This window comes from Hesperophylax consimilis, chromosome 29, assembly GCF_061612785.1.
Source record: "Hesperophylax consimilis isolate HC1 chromosome 29, BYU_Hcon_1.0, whole genome shotgun sequence".
Lineage (NCBI taxonomy): Eukaryota > Metazoa > Arthropoda > Insecta > Trichoptera > Limnephilidae > Hesperophylax > Hesperophylax consimilis.
In genome coordinates this window covers 13,667,428-13,682,244 of record NC_142864.1, presented here as the reverse complement: position 1 = coordinate 13,682,244, position 14,817 = coordinate 13,667,428, and the positions used below count along the sequence as shown (strand labels likewise).

The window sequence follows — 14,817 nt, the reverse complement described above, 5'->3', positions numbered from 1 at the left end:
CATTGCCTTGGGCCAAACTCTCGTAAACTAATCCTAAACATAACAAATACAATAATATTCTTCAGTTTCATGTCGTTGGTTTCATTTTAATGTTGGCACCGCGGTCATTGGTCCTCGGGTTAGGTTTAAACATCCCCCCACTCCCCGCACCTGTCATTTTTAATATGAGCTGGAGGGAGCACCTCGTTGAGTGCTGTTCGAGCGCAGGGAAAATAGAAAACGAAGACGGTCGTAGCCACAACATCCTCGTCTTCGATTTCCCCGACAACTCGTCTGGTACCGGGTAGATGACATTTGCAATAACGTATTAGGGAAAATATCACTTTTGGTATAGTAAATTTCAATAACGTAACTTGAATTTAATATTTCTATTTATTTTCTTTCAGTTTGCTGATCACAGCTTTGGGTCATATTAAGCTCACAGATTTTGGTCTCAGCAAGATGGGCCTCATGTCTTGTGAGTATTACTTTTCATCGTCATATTTCACCAAAAAATGATCCAACCAACAGAAAGATGTCATAAACCATTATTATATGGTATGAAACCGCACGCACAACGCGCATAGCCACTTTGTTGGTCCGTGCAGTTTGGTCATAGCTTGGTACAGTCTATAATCCATGGTTTGCATGCTTTAAATTAGAGTTTAGAAGACTACCCTTCATTTTCTTCTTGGGAATAATGATTAATAAGTAGTTATGGTTCAAATATTGTTTCAATATACTGTCAAATTACCCATGTGCTAACTCATCGAATACTTATTTTTTTAAATATTTTGTGTTTGTATGTAGTATTACTTTATGTTTGCCTCACTCAAATGTAAATTGTTAACTTCGATGCAGGATTAGTCCTAATGAGGTTGATTTTTATGACAAATAACATGATTTATGTAAAGTGACATGACATTGTTAATGATAATGAAGGTTCTTATGTTTTTTTTTTTATTTGCAATGTAGTGGCGACCAACCTTTACGAAGAGTATGTGGATCGAGAGACGCAGCAGTTTTCCGATAAACAAGTGTGCGGAACCCCGGAATACATCGCCCCTGAAGTGATATTAAGACAGGTAAATTATTAAATTTTATATTTCAATAATATTGTATATTACCTCCTCCGTGGTCCAGGGGTAAGGTTCTCGACTAGAAGTCTGGCAAATATCGGCGTGCGCAAGTAAATTTTATTTGATTAAGTTGTATTATTTCACAATTTATTAATTTAAATAGTATAATATAGTCTATTTGCGGCACGCTCCACAGTGGAAGATACTCTCAGTGTCGCCCTGGTGTGAAACCACCATTCAGAATTGAAATGTTGCTTTAAATGGCTTTAGCCATTTTTAGTGACCAGATCTGAATAGCTAGTTACTTCCCACCTTCCTCTTTCCTAACTACTTCCCCTCCCCACTACCTTCATACGACTCACGACATACCCCAATTGAGGATGCTGTATGGTTGGGAGCACTCACGACATACCCCAATTGAGGATGCTGTATGGTTGGGTGCACTCACGACATACCCCAATTGAGGATGCTGTATGGTTGGGTGCACTCACGACATACCCCAATTGAGGATTCTGTATGGTTGGGAGCACTCACGACATACCTCAGATGAGGACGCTGTATGGTTGGGTGCACTCACGACATACCCCAATTGAGGATGCTGTATGGTTGGGAGCACTCACGACATACCCCAATTGAGGATGCTGTATGGTTGGGAGCACTCACGACATACCCCAATTGAGGATGCTGTATGGTTGGGAGCACTCACGACATACCCCAATTGAGGATGCTGTATGGTTGGGAGCAATCACGACATACCCCAATTGAGGATGCTGTATGGTTGGGAGCACTCACGACATACATCAAAAAAAATTCTTTAAGAAAAATTAAAATCGCTCACTTTGAACACTGAACTAAAATTAATTATAAACATTACTGACACCTCAATTTTTTTCATTTAATATAAAAATACTTTAAGAAGCTTCATAATTTTTTCTTAAAGTGCGTTCGGAACCTTTGGTTTCATAGAGCTGTACATTCTAATTCTTCTATGGTTAACTTCTAGATTTAAATATAGATCGTGGTATTTTCTCTTTCTAAAACTGTTTAGATCATATTTCTAACCATGAGAGTAAAACACAACGATTTCTATGAGACCATTAGAGCTGTTCCCAAAAGCGAACAAATTAGCTTGAGGGGTTAATATTGAAAGTACTACGTATATGATTTTGCCACTGAGAGCTCCATTGTAAACCCTCTTTTCCGACTTGTAAGAAACCAAACATATAACTTAAATTTGATTAGATGACTTTGTTAATTTTGTTTGCTATTTGTTTTGCTTGATCTTTCCAGGGCTACGGAAAGCCAGTGGACTGGTGGTCCATGGGAGTGATTCTGTACGAGTTCCTGATTGGCTGTGTCCCATTTTTCGGTGAGACTCCGGAAGAACTATTTGCCCATACTGTTAATGGTGAGTAAACTAATGAACACTCAAACAGTGAACGCTGGCGTTATTTATAAACTTGTTCAGCTTTTTCTGTCTCATATTTTTATATCCACACATCTATTTTTAGCTCGCAATATCATTTCCATTGTGAGCTACGAAGAAATAGTGTTATCTAATATGTTATATATTTAAATAACTAAAAAATTCAATATGACATGTACAGGGTGCGCCAGAGAAACTTACTTATTTGAAAAAATTCCCGACAGTTGAGTTGGGCAGGTAGAGGGGCGGGAGGGGGCGCATCTGGAGGAGGACGTCCCCAAGTTTGTTTCCCATTCTCGTCAGTTGCCATTATGCTGTGGTCTAGAGAGCAGCGGGTATGAATTTGCTGCGACAACATTTCCCCAACCGCCTCATCTCTCTCCAAGACGATCTCCCATGGCCGGCGCGCTCTCCGGATTTGACTCCATGTGATTTTTTTTATGGGGTTATTTGAAATCCCTTGTTTATGTCAATCGACCACGGACCATAGATCACCTGAAGAACAACATTCCTGATGCTATTGCCAATATTCCTTATTTATTGGTTATAACCAATTACAATCTTGTATTATATCACATTAACCAACATTAGCATAAGAAACTATTTTGGCTTACCTCATATGTAACCTCTTGTATAACTAATCCTGTAAAAAAATGCTGTTTGTTTCTTACAATAAATAAATAAATAAATAAATAAATATTCCGATTGATATGCTGAGAAGAGTGGACGAAAACTTCAAAAAACGACTTAACCAGTGTATGCGCGATGAGGGTCGCCATTTAAAAGATGTAATTTTTAAGACAGTATGAAAAAAAACTTGGTACATTGCATTTTCAAATAAAAAAAGAATTACAAAAATAACTACAATGCTTTTGTTTTTATTGAACTTTCAAATAAGTAAGTTTCTCTGGCGCACCCTTTACATCTAGCCTACATTCTTCTTCTTCAGAAAAAAATTGAAATCCACAAAAACCACGTCAATATTAATATGTAGGTACATACAATGGTTCCATGATATTTCATCAAAATGAAAATTCAACACACCTTTAAAAAGTGATATAGAGTCATTAATAGTTACCTATGTAACCTAGTTTTTGTTTCATCACTTTTCATGACTGTGTGTTGAAGTATCATTTTGATGACATACCCAGTCACCAGATACAATGGGGCTAAGTTTAACAGTTCTTAGTATCTGGCACTCGACAGCTACACCAAAACTAAATGCCGAAACTACATTTTAAACAATTATTGTACTGAAATTCCGACCTTATGAGGATTAATTTGCACAACACGGTATTATTTCTAAATACGCACTTTACCACAATCTTCACATCTGCCCTGATGATTCTCACTGTAACGCTGTCCGAAAAGTTGACTAAAGAAGGAGGAATCGCAACACGATATAATAACCCAAAAATTCACGATAATACTTCATTAATGATAATAATCTCAAATTATACACATTTTTAATTTTATTTAATACATGTTACATTGTTTTTAAATTTACATAAAGTAGATATAATGAATCACCATACTAGGCGGCTGCCTGTTTCATGGTGACCAATTGAGTGTAATTACTTTGTATGAAATATGAAATCTAGTGTAAACATATGAAATTAGTAACTATAGATGAAGCTAAAATTTTGGAAAAATTGTAATAAAAAGTAGAAGATAGAAATTAGAAAGGAGAAAGAAGTAAATTAGCATTAGATTGTAAAAATGTACATAATTATATATGTATATATAATTTTTAATATGTGTGCATGCAAGCACACATGTGTATATAGCAGCAGACATACCTATATACATATAACAACACATGTATACATACACCCATATGACGCGTCCTCACGCATATAAACAATATCTTTGATGGGCGGACATAACAGTATAACTGCATTTTTGACCATTTAACGATTTATATATAAATCGTTAAATGGTCGAAAATGCAGTTATACTGTTATGTCCGCCCATCAAAGATATATACACCTCTATCTGAGTACTTGGAATAGGTTACTAACACTATAACAATCACACATCAAAAAATCCCCGAGCGCTTTCCTGAAACTGTCGTATTTGGCTATTGATTTTATTTCTAACGTTAAATTATTGAATATTTTTGGAGCAAGAAAGTTAAATTGTCTTTGTGCCATTGAGGTTTTTATTGGGGGAATAGTATAATTGGATTTGTTGGAATATCTTGTATTATGGGTCGATTCAAAAATATTTTTTTTCGTATGTTTGAATTTATAGTAGGAGGATATGTTTTTGACGTATAAGGATTTTATGTTGAGTACTTTGAAGTCGTTAAATAAGTCCTTCGTGGGGTGAATATAGTGTACTTTGTAAATAGTCCGCATTATCAATTTTTGAGCTTTAATTAATTAATGGATCTAATATCGTGTTAGAGCATCCTCCCCAGACTACTATACCGTAAGATATAATTGATTGGCATAAAGAAAAGTATACCGTTTTTAGTGTATTTTTATTTAGAATATACATACATATTAGACTTATTTATAAATTCTTTTAGGTGGTTAATTTATTGTTACATGAAATTAAAGTAATATGTGGTTATTTTGTTGTAGATGACATAGAATGGCCGGACGAAGATGATTTCCCCATTGCACCCGAAGCTCGCGCCATCATCACGGCGCTGCTATCCCGGTCTCCTAGAGATCGGCTCGGCACAGGGGGAACCCACCAAGTCAAGGTAGGATGTGCTTTATTAGTACTTCGATAGCACTTGTTGTGGGCTTGCCACAACTATCTCGCCACCCATCATTTACACCGGGCAACACCAGCGAACGGTATTTATTTTAGTCCAACTATTCTTTTCTATAAATCTTGACTTCCTTTTAGAGGGACGCAATTCGAAACAATGGACAGAGAAGTCTAGTATTGTATTACAGTAGTATGTAGCTTGCCTATTCTGTATTATAACACAAACAATTTTAGACTTGATAGTGTCACGCCCAAGGTTTACATTTTTATTAATTTTTTTCTTTGACTTTACAAAACACTTGTTGTTTTTTTTGTGACGTATCATCGTTAGTACCGCATCCTGCTTAATTTCACGGTATATTACATTTGAAATTTGACATCTCCTGCGAAATCGGTGCAAAACCTCTACTGGTCTTGGTGATCTGCGGTGTATAATTAGTTTGGGAAAGTACTAACAATGGTTTTGTGTGATTTCAGGAACATGTGTTCTTTTGGGGTGTGGATTGGACATCGTTGCTGAGACAGAAAGCGGAGTTTGTGCCGCAGCTGGACAATGATGAAGACACCAGCTATTTTGACAGTAAGACCCTGTTTATATTTTGTAACGTGTGCATGAAAGAGGATGGCGTGGAACCGAGAGGGAATGCTTGTAGATCTTATATAAATGTATTAATGCATGTATCACTCTTTATTTATATAAATGAAGAAATACGAAAATATTCTTGAGTTTTATTGTATTTTCCAGCAAAATTAGCATTCTTTACTATAAAAATAAGTAACATGTGACTTTATTAAAATAAAATTTTACGTACCGACCAGAAATACGAGGCAAAGTGCAACATTTTTCTGTGACAATTTTAAAACCAACTATGAAGCTCATATACCTATAAATAGATTACATCATTTTGGCAATAAATTTGGGAATATTGTAGACATGTTTAAAGATTCCGTATCAGTTATAAAACGAAATCTTTTTAATCACTTTAATGAGATGTATGAATTCACGATTCCGTAGTGAATACACTTTTATTTCTATGTTTCTTAGTACCTATTTTGCTTTCCGTAATCCACACTATTAATTTTAATTTACCGTAATATAATCATAAATCATTATTTATTGTAAACTATGTACCTAACACAACTGTATTGCTTGTTACCTATTTTTGTAAAAGCCCATTAGGGCGTTAATAAATAAATGAATTATTAGTGGCTGATTTGATAATCATGTGCCTTCAATTGCTGGTTCAATTTCTCTGCTAACTAAGTCCAACTTCATTGCAAAAGCAACATCTTCCGGCTTGTAGCGATGGTAGTTTTTCAATTATTGTCAGTTTATTCGTAAACCGGCGTCTTTCTTTAAAAAAATATACATATTTACCTAGCATAAGTAAAACGGTAAAACAAAGTTTGTTTATTTTTAACCCTTTCAGGTCGGTGTGACAGATACAACCATAGCGAGGCAGATACGGATTGTGATACGGGAGATGATAGTCCCGTATTGTTTGGAACTTTCAGTTCCATGTCTCCCCAGTACAGAAAGTTCCAGTCTAACTCTACAACCGATCTCAGCTTTGGGGAAGGAAAGGTTAGGACACTTTTTACTTATAATTTACAAACTGAAAGTAGTTGTGTTAACTTAGAATTCTAGACAGATCATTTTTTATAAATGGCATGACGCCAGAACCACCTGCTGATTTTTGCTGCATAGCTTTTTTTGACATACGCAAGAAATAATTTTTTTTTGATAATTCCAAATTCTGTTACTACAGGGTTTTCCAATAAGAGGTGTTATTTTGAATAGCCCGCTATTTCGGTAGATGTTACTTTTGAAGCTGTCGTTTTTTGACATTTGACAAGCAGAAACTACGCCATTAATAAAAATGGAACGATACACGCTTCAACAACGCATTAAAATTATTAAAATTCACTTGAGTGAATGAAATGCAAATCATCTTGAGTGATGAGGCCCATTTCCACCTCGGTGGCTTCGTCAACAAGCAAAATTGTCGCATCTGGGGCTCGGAAAACCCAAGAGTTATTGTTGAAAAGCCTCTCTATCCTCAACGTGTGACTGTTTGGTGCGGTTTATGGTCCGGCGGAGTCATTGGACCTTACTTTTTAGAAAATGAAGCTGGAGCAACAGTTACGGTGAATGGATTGCGCTATCGAGAGATGGTTAATGATTTTTTATGGCCGGAATTGGATGGTATTGATCTGGACAACGTTTACTTTCAACAAGACGGCGCTGCGTGCCACACAAGCAACGAAACCATTGATCTTTTACAATTGAATATCAAAATAACACCTCTTATTGGAAAACCTGTACAATCTCCAAAGATATTTTGAATTGTAACCCAACAAAACAATTACAAAATGGGTAAGGTTAGGTAAGAATGCATTTGCGTGGGGGGTTTGGGTACCAGCGCCCCGGGAACCATTTATTGGATAAGCAACACCTCTGCCTTAGGTTACCCCAAGTGGTTCTCTACGTTTGGTGATTTAACAGGGATACTCAGGTTCATCAGGTGAGGTGTGTTTAGGACGCCCCTGCCCACCGGCTGCACGGCTTGCCGGATTGAGGGAGGCTGGTTTGGTGAGACCCTTTGACCTCTCCAACTGATCTCTCTTGACGCGTCACCTTACGCCGCAACGGAAGAGATAGATCCTCTCCTTCCTTTCCTTAAAAAGACCATCCTCACAGATGACATAGGCCCTGAGGGAAGGCTGATGTTACGAGTAATGAGTAAGATTATGAAAGGGACGCTTGGGTGGTTTCAGCGTGTAGAGTGAATTAATGAAGAAATGAGTGTAAGGAGAATATATGACACAAGGTAGAAGAAAACGGGGACACCTGAGGAAGACATGGCTCCATCAAGTGAACCAGATACTTGAAGAATGAAGAAAGGAGTGTAAGGAGAATATATGATGCAAATATGAATGGTAGAAGAAGTGGGGGACACCTGAGGAAGACATGGCTCGATCAAGTAAACCAGATACTTGAATCGAGCCATGTCAAGAGTCAAAAGAACAGAATAGTATTTATGAGACGATGTATGAATGTGAATGAAGCAAGGCTGAGTTTTTTGGCAGTCCGTCCTCTCTGCCTACCCCTGCTGGCCAAGGCATGGTGGTTAGTTAGTAGTTAGTTATACGGGCTTGATTTCAAGATCAGATACGAGTGATGTTCATATCTTACGAGCGGTAGTAAAGTTTGTATTTATTTTACCAGGTGATGGGAGGAAGCATGGAGAGTTGTCCCGGTACTCCGGATAGTCAGGGAGAACCTCCCACTGTGGGAGGACCGGCCCCGCCCGCCACGCCGCCTTCGGCTCATCATCACAAGTGTCCGGTGAGTCTTGAATACACTACCTACTCCATCATCGGGGCAGATTTGTTGATTACGCATTCAAATTTTTAACACATAAAAAAATATATTTTTGTTTATAATAATACAATTTGAAAGCGTATTTCATCACCTTTTGAAAACAGTTTTTAGTTTTCGAATACCTTCATAAATATTCCATTTATTGCAAAGTGGAAATACTTGACCTTATTTTTTTTATTTATTTTTTTTATATTAACTCCACACAGGAGGCCCTGAAGAAAATAATTTCCCTCAGGGCCTATGTCATCTTTGGGGATGCTGTGTGGAGAGGAAGGAGTGAACATGGGTCTTGAAGAGTCCCATGTTGTAGGAGGGAGGAAACACAGAGGCCGGCAGTTCGTTCCACAGCCGAGCTGTTCAACTTAAGAACGAATCGTAGAAGCGACTTGTTCTCATGTGATAAATGTCAACCGTGTACAAATGTTGGGCGCGCGTTTGGCGTGTATCCCGACTACGCACCGGTGCCGAAGAGATCAATGACGCTTCTGTCAACGTATGCCAATTTCCTGATTTCCAGCGCAGATACATAACAGTGAAAAGTGTAATTCTATCCTAAACTAACCTCAATATTAAAATATGAAAAGTAAACAAAGGTAAACCTTGAAAATGATAAAAGTGGTAATTTTCAACAAACAGACAATTTTCAACACTTTAAGATTATTTAGGACGGGTTGCTTCGGAGAATTTGAACAATTCATCAAATTTCAACATTCATTTTCGGGTTCTGTGAAAGTTCTATTCAAGTTCTGTTATTATATCATTATAGGCTAGTTGCTTGACAGAACTGAAATAAAAACAGAACTTGAAAAAATCTTTCACAGAGCTCGAAAATGAACGTTGTTCAAATTCTCCGAGACAACCCGTCCTTAGTAAATTAAAATTCTCTTTAATTTTTATACAAATTTTACCAACTTCATAATTTCATTGATATATCATAATACAAATCATTACAATTTAACTGACATTTTCGTCTATTTTCACACTGCTGTAGTTTAGACATTTGCAGGCATTTGAAATACAATTGACTTTAGCCCCTTTGTACTGCAGTAGGGCCTAAATTGCAAACAAAAATAAATAGGTAACATTATTTCGGTATTTGAAAAAAAAAATTATAATGTGATAAACTTTCAGGTTTTTGGCCTTCAAATATTGGAATTTGAATAGTAAAAATCTTACATTCTCTTTATGTTATCTTTCAGTTCCTGATTGGAGGACGAGCGCCTCCCCACTCGACCCCCGAGTCTTCTCAGACTGATTCCGATGATGTGTCGCCCCACCTGGCGAGGAAACGGCGGACCAACACCTTCGCCACGGCCGGTGGCGGCGTGCCGCTCATCTCAGGTAGGGGCAAATGTGAGTGCGTCCAGTGGCTAAGTAGAGTGTAGACGGTAGAATTGTTTAGATGTGCCAACCCTGATTTACGGCAATGAGGCAGAAAATCTACAAAATAAATATACTGCTTTTTAATAAGCGGAGACAGATTTGAACTCAGAGAAATGGAGTTTTGACAGTTATTTACGACATGTATGTGACGAATGACTATTATGCCTTATATTCTGTGTCGCTTGGCATGCAATACTGCAAATGTTACCTAAAATAATTGTTCAGGAGAGAGAATAAATCACGACACGTAAGCCGTATTTTCCTTGAAAGCCGTGATACATTTTGTAACAAAAATGATCATCTTAACCCCCGGGGTATTCTGAGATTTTGTCATCATATTACTTTAAATGTCCTGTCAGATTCACACAGTTGACATTAATTTTCCAATAGATTTTCTGCTTTCGAACATATCCATTTCGAAATACTATTTTGGAGACATGAAAAGAATTAATGTAACAAATGGCATATGCGCTTAAACATATTAAAAGATTTAAAAAAGGGGAATTTTTTACGATTGTTTTGTCATTTACTGATTGTTTTATTTCTTGTACACTTTAAAAATATCGCTTACGTCCATCAGTTTGTTCAGTAAAATATACAAAAAATACTCATTATCGATATAACAATTACTAAAAGGCACAAAAATAATCTACTGTTATTGATGTAACTTGTACTAAAAGACACAAAAGTACCCAAGGTGTTAAATACATACATTCGGCATTCTGTGAATGAACATACTCCGAGAAAGCGATGAACGATTTGAATGTCATTAATATATCAATATTGTCAAATTTGTGGTTTTGCATGCTGAACAATTATTTTTTGACATCCCAAAACTAATATCAATTTTAATCTTAAGGTCCGTCGAGTCTGGGAGTGCCGGGCAGTGCCATGAAGCAGCTGAGCGGACCTCGCTCCAGAGAGTACACCACCTCATCCTCCCCGCTGTGTCACGTTCCAACCACGCACTCCGTAGCGCCCACTCCTTCTTTCTCCATCTCAATGGATGAAGAACACTCGGGGTATGAAAATTAATCTTGTTTTAACCCCTTCAGTAATCATTAGAATATAAAAAAAAAATATATTTTTATTTTTATGAATGAATTTTATTTACTAAATATATATATATATTCTCGATAAAAGCCGTTACGAGAGCAAAATGGGCTTGAAAGTTGTTATTATGGTGTGTATTGTGTTTATTGTTATTAAGTTTAATTTGTAGAACTCCATTTTATTTTTTTATTTTTTTATATATACAATAATATTATTATTGGGTTTATAAAAACAGTTTATTTTTAAACAAGTTCTGCTGTGTAATTATTATTACGCATGACAGCTGTTTCGCCCTCTGAAGGCATTATCAAACTGTGGGTAGCCCTCTTACAGACGATACATTTATATTATTTCTAGGTAGGTATTTTAATTTCATTTTAATGTATCGTCTGTAAGTGGGCTACCCACAGTTTGATAATGCCTTCAGAGGGCGAAACAGCTGTCACGCGTAATAATAATTACACAGCAGAACTTGTTTAAAAATAAACTGTTTTTATAAACCCAATAATAATATTATTGTGTGTATTGTGGTTCAAAAAATAAAAAAAAAATTCATTAAAAAAGTATTCATCGTAATTAATAAATAAAATAAAATGCAAAGAAATAAAATTATAACCTTAAAATATTTATTAAAAAAACAGTATATTATATATATAAAAAACGAGTATATTCGGGAGTGGTCTTTTCTGCAGGTAAAGTTTGCCCGACTTCTCGGGTGTGGGAATTTTGCATATAATAACCGTCCGAGTATACTCGAAATGAAAATCATCAAACATACTAATTTCGGTGGTCTGTGCTGTGCGTTGGTCATATGTTAAATCTGGTTCAATGAACTCAAAATTTCTTTGAATTTAAGTGTCATTTTCAAAATTGTACCTATAATAAAATATTTTCACAATTGGAAATAATTTGTCAACGTTTCGGCCAATTCTGTGTTTACTGGTTTACGTCTACTAAAAAAGAGCATTTTTCATCTCTTTGGAATGAGCTGCTCCTTTGATGTATGGGTTATCTTTTCAGTTTCAGAGTGGTAGATACTCTCAGTATCACCCTGGTGAAAGACCATAATTTAGAATCGAAATATTGCTCGAAAGGGCTTTAGCCATGTTTGGTGACCAGATCTGAATAGTCATGTGTTAATATTAAGATATTAATTAGGTTCTGAATGAAAAAACGTGCTTGACTAGGCTGACAAAATGAAAGAGGTTTCTCAACAGACTTATCTTTCTGTTAAATTCCGAATTATCATAAAACGATTTCAATTTATCCCATAGTTCCTTTGATGTAAATGGAAGGATCTATTGTCAATATAAACTTGGCTCTGGTCTTGGCATCTTCTGCCAAATCAATCAAATTGTGCTTGACTTTCCTCTGGCTTAATGGATCCTAGCGTTCCTTCCAATCCTAAGAAGTTTTCTGCCGCAAAGCACCACCCACCATAGTTTTGCGCCCTTTGAGTTTGGGTACGCTCACGATATAGCTTGAATTAGACGCTATTATGTTTTCTCACAGCTCGACTGCACAAACACAACACAACCAACTGTTCTCTAACTGCAACCTATTATCAACTTCCTGATAAAACATTGTCGCGGAGAAACTAGTTGATCGTGCCAATAATATCCTGGGCCCATAACTTATTAACATCATGTAATTTTCTACCTTCCTCTTCCCACCTCCTTCTCCTCCCCATAATCCTTTAGCCTCACAGCATACCTCAATGGTTCCGGTTACTAGGGAGCTGTTGGGACTCTCGAGTTTTATTTAATAATAATTTATTTGTACAGTGTGGACACAAACAACTCATCCAGCGACACCAGCCACCACAGCAAACCCGCTGTGACCTCCACCGTGACCCTTGCGTCCACCCTGCCGCAGCTCACGTCCGGATTGGCGAGCGTGACCTCTACAGCCCCCCTTACCCCGTCCACCCTGGTCACCAGTTCCTCGGTGGACGGAGGCGGGGGTCAGGTCACCACTGTGGTCAGACCGGGAGACGTGGGGCCCAGTCCCATACACAAGAATGTAAAGAAGAGCGCTTCGGCATCAGGGCTTTCTTTGATCATACAATCAGGTAATAAAATTGTTTCTTATTTAACGTTTTCCCAGAGTGAGTTATTTCCACCAATATGCCAAAATTATTATATTTCCACCTAAGAGTAATTTCATAATATGACTCCCCATCAAATTATGATTCCTCGCTTCGAAAGCCTACATATAAATGTAAGTTCCCTACAATATAAAACAGAGCACAAAGTTATTTCTCAAATCCCATGTTGTAATTTGTTCATTTTATCGGCCTGAAAGGCATCACATCGCTAGAAATAGAGATGAGCTTAACAACCCAACTTGATGTAAACTTGTTGTACCAGCGATAATTCATTTTGTGGCAAAAGTGTTGTTGTTTTACTAGAAAGAAATGTAAGATTTTTGTCAATTCTTACTTTAACAGATACGCCGTCTCAAAGCTATCTATAAAGTGTTTTTTTTTTTTAAATATTCATATAGCTGATTGAATTTTTAATAATAAAGTCCTTGCGATCCCCTACCTGAAATATTGCTAACTGCCTCAAATTTGTGTTTGAAAAATGACAATTCACAAAGCTAGTCTATTGAGTGTTGGGACGAACTTGTTGAAAGACAAATTTGCTCCATGCAGACTAACAAAAGGTAGCAAGGCTTCTTCCGTTCTTTCGACTGCGAGATAATGCACTTTATTTTTGATAAATGTTTTCTTAACCCTTAGAAGCTGGAGCCCTGCAATTGCAGTGTCGACCTTATACATTATTTTTGCCTTTGGATATTACTTCTACTGGGTTTGTTAAACACAAAAATCAAAATGTCACTTTATCAAGGATGGTATTGTCTTCATTTTGGCCTTAACAAATAAGAATATTTATTTATTAAATATTCTTGCGGGCTGCAATGGGTTAAACCAATATTTTAAGTTTCGGTGTAAATTTTAAAGTTCACACGCGTCTAGGTAATACTTGGTCAATGGTTTTTTAATTGGGAATCAAACATACTAATTTCGGTTGTTTTTGCTTTAGTCCCGAGTGAAATCTAGTTAAATGAACTCAAGTTTGCTTTGAATTTATTTTCAAATTTAATCATTTTGTTTCCCGTTTCCAGAAGACTCATTCTGCTCCGTTGGTGGCGCCCCATCCCCTCCGGCCGGAAACACATCCAGTACCAACTCCAGCAGGGATTCTTCTCCCTGCAGAGAAGGGTTCACTCCCCTGTCTTTGCAGCACCATGGGTAAGTCAAATTCACTACTGAAATATCAATTGAGCCCACCTGCGGAAAAGAGTTTTTGCAATAACTCTGTTTTCGTCCAAATCATTAAAATAAAATGCAATATATATGTTGTGCCTAACATCGGGTTGTCTCACAAACTCTTTTCCGGCCTCTGCCATATTTTGCTGGACGGTCAGAGTATTTAAAAAATCCAAATAAACGGAATATTTCTGAATGTATCTGAAAACTAAAAACTGCTTTTGAAAGGTGAAAAAATACACTTTCAAATTTCATTATTTTAAATAAAAAAATTGAACGCAAACATAAAAAGATATTTAAAATCGCTCACCTTACGTTTTTTGTGACTAAAATTACTGATAGCGAAAAATTATACAAAAACTTTTTATTAGACAAATCTATAACAACCGTTACTGTCACCTCACTTTTTGTCGTTACATATAAAAATAATTAATAAAAAATTCTCATAAAGACTTATAATTTTTTTTTTCAAATTGTGTTAGGAATCTCTGGTTTCATGGAGGTGCACATTTCG

The 14,817-nt window shown here is 36.6% G+C and overlaps 1 protein-coding gene across 4 annotated transcripts in view; it reads left to right on the top strand.

Annotated features, from left to right (window-relative positions):
* Positions 1 to 14,817, top strand: part of dop (microtubule-associated serine/threonine (MAST) protein kinase dop) — a 234,599-nt gene that overhangs the window by 192,044 nt on the left and 27,738 nt on the right. For 2 of the 4 annotated variants that reach the window (XM_089649172.1, XM_089649175.1), the window contains exons 15-25: positions 387 to 457; positions 955 to 1,064; positions 2,349 to 2,466; positions 5,073 to 5,197; positions 5,686 to 5,788; positions 6,639 to 6,793; positions 8,438 to 8,557; positions 9,793 to 9,946; positions 10,836 to 10,998; positions 12,814 to 13,100; positions 14,159 to 14,285. In XM_089649172.1, the coding sequence (XP_089505298.1) occupies positions 387 to 457; positions 955 to 1,064; positions 2,349 to 2,466; positions 5,073 to 5,197; positions 5,686 to 5,788; positions 6,639 to 6,793; positions 8,438 to 8,557; positions 9,793 to 9,946; positions 10,836 to 10,998; positions 12,814 to 13,100; positions 14,159 to 14,285 (1,533 nt within the window). The remainder of the gene's footprint in view (positions 1 to 386; positions 458 to 954; positions 1,065 to 2,348; positions 2,467 to 5,072; positions 5,198 to 5,685; positions 5,789 to 6,638; positions 6,794 to 8,437; positions 8,558 to 9,792; positions 9,947 to 10,835; positions 10,999 to 12,813; positions 13,101 to 14,158; positions 14,286 to 14,817) is intronic. The other 2 variants (XM_089649173.1, XM_089649174.1) reach the window with 2 other exon arrangements.